Here is a 3,423-nt window from a genome sequence, read left to right as displayed (position 1 = left end):
TGGACATGCTGATACATGTTCTAGATTATCAGGTACAAAACTATTTTTACAGAATTCTTCTATTTGTTCCACGCTGTATTTTGATCCAGGAACCAGCACAACGCATGCGCATATCTCTTGATCTTCCTCAACATCCGGGACCTTTACTACCATGACGTCATTAACTTCTGGACATCGTCTGATAACTTGTTCGATCCAAGTGGGATGAAAATAGTCTTCACCTCGGACTATGACGTCTTTTGTTCGACCAAAAACTATCAGATCGCCATTTTTATTGAAATATCCCGAATCATTCATATTAAAAAACCCATTAGAGTCAAAGGCGTCATTTGTGAGTTTTTCGTCACCGAAATATCTTTTCATTAACCCCTTTGTTTTGACATAGATATTGCCGATAGTCCCGAGAGGTACCTGGACATTATTCTCATCTCTGATGATAATCTCTGCCTCTGCAGGAGCAACACCTGTGTTAAAATCTTCATATGGTGTATTTTTATCTATCTTCTTACTCGTGATCCCACCGGCTTCAGAAGACCCATAAAAATTGTGTACAACATCGCAATGAGATAGACATCGATCAACGACGGCGGAAGAAAGTGGTCGACCCAAAAGAATACATTCAATGTGTTCTGGCCAGTCTTTAGGTGTTTCTTTATTTTCGAACACTATGAAAACTTTCATTAAATAAAGATATTCTATTGATATTAAATCGCATTTTTCTTGAATTAAAAGGTCATAAATAAATTGACCAATGGAAGGAATCAAAGGAGGGTTTCGTTGGTCTATGTGAACAGATTTCAAGCCTGTAGATAGGTAATGGCTTAGTAAACCTGGTATCCAACTTAATGAGTAACAATTCAACATCCCGTTTTTACATTTCGGTTGTACAGTCTCTAGTAAGTATGTCATCATTAAATGGGAGTGAACCAACATTTTGGGCATACCAGTTGTCCCAGACGTCAACATTATGACTGCATCGGCGTTACCATCGTAACAAATGACGTCATCATTTGCGTCATTATTTTCTGGTAGTTGATTGGCCCATTTGAATCCAATATTTCGGTTTACCTCTGTGTACAAGACATGCTTGAGAAATGGAAGCGTCTTTGAAGAAACTGAATTGCCGTCTCCATTGTCGATTATCTCTGAAAATAATTTCCTATATTCGTCTTTGGGATCAGACGATATAATCAAAATTGGACTTTTTGTTTTATTGATGTTTTGAAGCAAAAAAGTGCCATCTTTAAGTTGAAGCTTCCCATTTAGAACGACGCAACCTGCAAGGATGGTGCCAAAAAATGAGACGATTGTGTTTGGAGATTCGGGTAACAGACTACAAATAACTTCTCCAGGCTCTATACCCAGTTTTCTCAGCTGCCTGGCGAAATACACAGAATGGTCTAAAATCTCCTTACACGTTAGAGAGGTCCTCAAATCATCCTTATCAACAAACACAAATGCTTCTGAATTCGGATGAATCTTTGCCCAATGCTGTAATATTTCTGGAATGTTGTAATTTTGGAGTGAACCTGGTTCCATGATCTGAAATTAAAAAGAATATTAATACTATAAGGTATGGGTATAATTACGTCTTCAGTATCATGTGGCAACGACACATTGAGGGATAGAGACATGCAAAGAGGCTGTAATATTACTTTATTTTAGGTTTCGATATCCCACAATTCCTTCAGAGGTTCTACACGATCGTGATTGGTTAAAAAATACTACTACTTTGGGAATGACCGTCACTTGTTACAGTACCATTGAGACTAAAAATATCAGAAATCGAAAAAAAAGATGCAAAATTGTAATCTAGTTTTAATAAGATTGAGTCTAACGACGCCTTTCACCACCGAACTTCTTGTGTTTTTGTTTGAATAGTCCCCCAATGTGCTGAAATATCCCTGCTTTATTATGGTTGTGAATAATAAATACGACAACGAGGGGCTTTGGTAATCAAGAAGCAAAGATAATGAACTTACAACGAATAATGAACATGTAAAGAAGATAATGAACATGTACAGTAGATAATGAACATGTAAAGGAGATAATGAATTTGTAAAGAAACTCACCGATTGTTATAATATTCTGGAAATTCAGACGATGATATCTTAGTGTTGTTCCTTCAACTGTCCAACTAGTGAATAAAATAACTAACTTCCTTCACACAAATAAAAAACAGTCCGTTAACAGTCCATATATTTTTATATTCCGATATAAATTGTTGTTTTCGCGTTACCGGCACATTCATTTAATATATTGACCATATTAAAATTGATAAAATTGTCATTGTACCGTAATGTTCAAATAAACAGTTATTTAGCTGGACGGATATTTTATATCGTGCAATCAACACGATGGTATCGGAGCTAAAAATCGAAAAAAATGTATATATCAATAATTGGTAGAATGAATGAATGATATGGTTAGAATGAATGATATGGATAGAATGAATGAATGATATGGTTAATATGAATGAATGATATGGATAGAATGAATGAATGATATGGTTAATATGAATGAATGATATGGATAGAATGAATGATATGGTTAGAATGAATGAATGATATGGTTAGAATGAATGAATGATATGGTTAGGAAGAATGATATGGATAGAATGAATGAATGAATGATATGGTTAGAATGAATGAATGATATGGTTAGGAAGAATGATATGGTTAGAATGAATGAATGATATGGTTAGGAAGAATGATATGGTTGGAATGAATGAATGATATGGTTAGAATGAATGAATGATATGGTTAGGAAGAATGAATGATATGGTTAATATGCATAAATGAAATGGTTGGAATGAATGAATGATATGGTTAGAATGAATGAATGATATGGTTGGAATGAATGAATGAATGAATGATATGGTTAATATGCATAAATGATATGGTTAGAATGAATGAATGATATGGTTGGAATGAATGAATGATATGGTTAGAATGAATGAATGAAATGGTCAGAATGAATGAATGATATGGTTAGAATGAATGAATGATATGGTTAGAATGAATGAATGATATGGTTAGAATGAATGAATGATATGGTTAGAATGAATGAATGATATGGATAGAATGAATGAATGAATGATATGGTTAGAATGAATGAATGATATGTTTGGAATGAATGAATGATATGGTTAGAATGAATGAATGATATGGTTAGAATGAATGAATGATATGGTTAGAATGAATGAATGATATGGTCAGAATTATAAGGCTCTATATTTATGCTTCAAAATAAACAGGAATTGAAATGAATGGAGTTTTACGTCCAACTCTGCACGTAATTGGGCTAATGAAGATGGGCAACGCCATGCAGTGTGTTGTGAGGAAAATTTTGCTAGAACAGCGACAAAAGCACTTCTCTTTTTCGATTTCCAAATTCAAGGGATCTGTAACGTGCACAGCCTGT

At 34.3% G+C, this 3,423-nt stretch overlaps 1 protein-coding gene across 1 annotated transcript; it reads right to left on the bottom strand.

Annotated features, from left to right (window-relative positions):
- Positions 1 to 45: 45 nt before the first annotated feature.
- On the bottom strand, positions 46 to 411 carry LOTGIDRAFT_76857 (hypothetical protein; the record flags this gene model as incomplete). The annotated part of the gene is made up of 1 exon (XM_009045367.1): positions 46 to 411. A coding segment is annotated over one exon (366 nt), but the record flags the coding sequence as incomplete, so codon positions are not given.
- Between the last annotated feature and the right edge of the window lie 3,012 nt (positions 412 to 3,423).

This window comes from Lottia gigantea (assembly GCF_000327385.1).
Source record: "Lottia gigantea unplaced genomic scaffold LOTGIsca_1, whole genome shotgun sequence".
Taxonomy (NCBI): Eukaryota; Metazoa; Mollusca; class Gastropoda; family Lottiidae; genus Lottia; species Lottia gigantea.
This window is presented reverse-complemented; position numbering and strand designations above follow the sequence as displayed.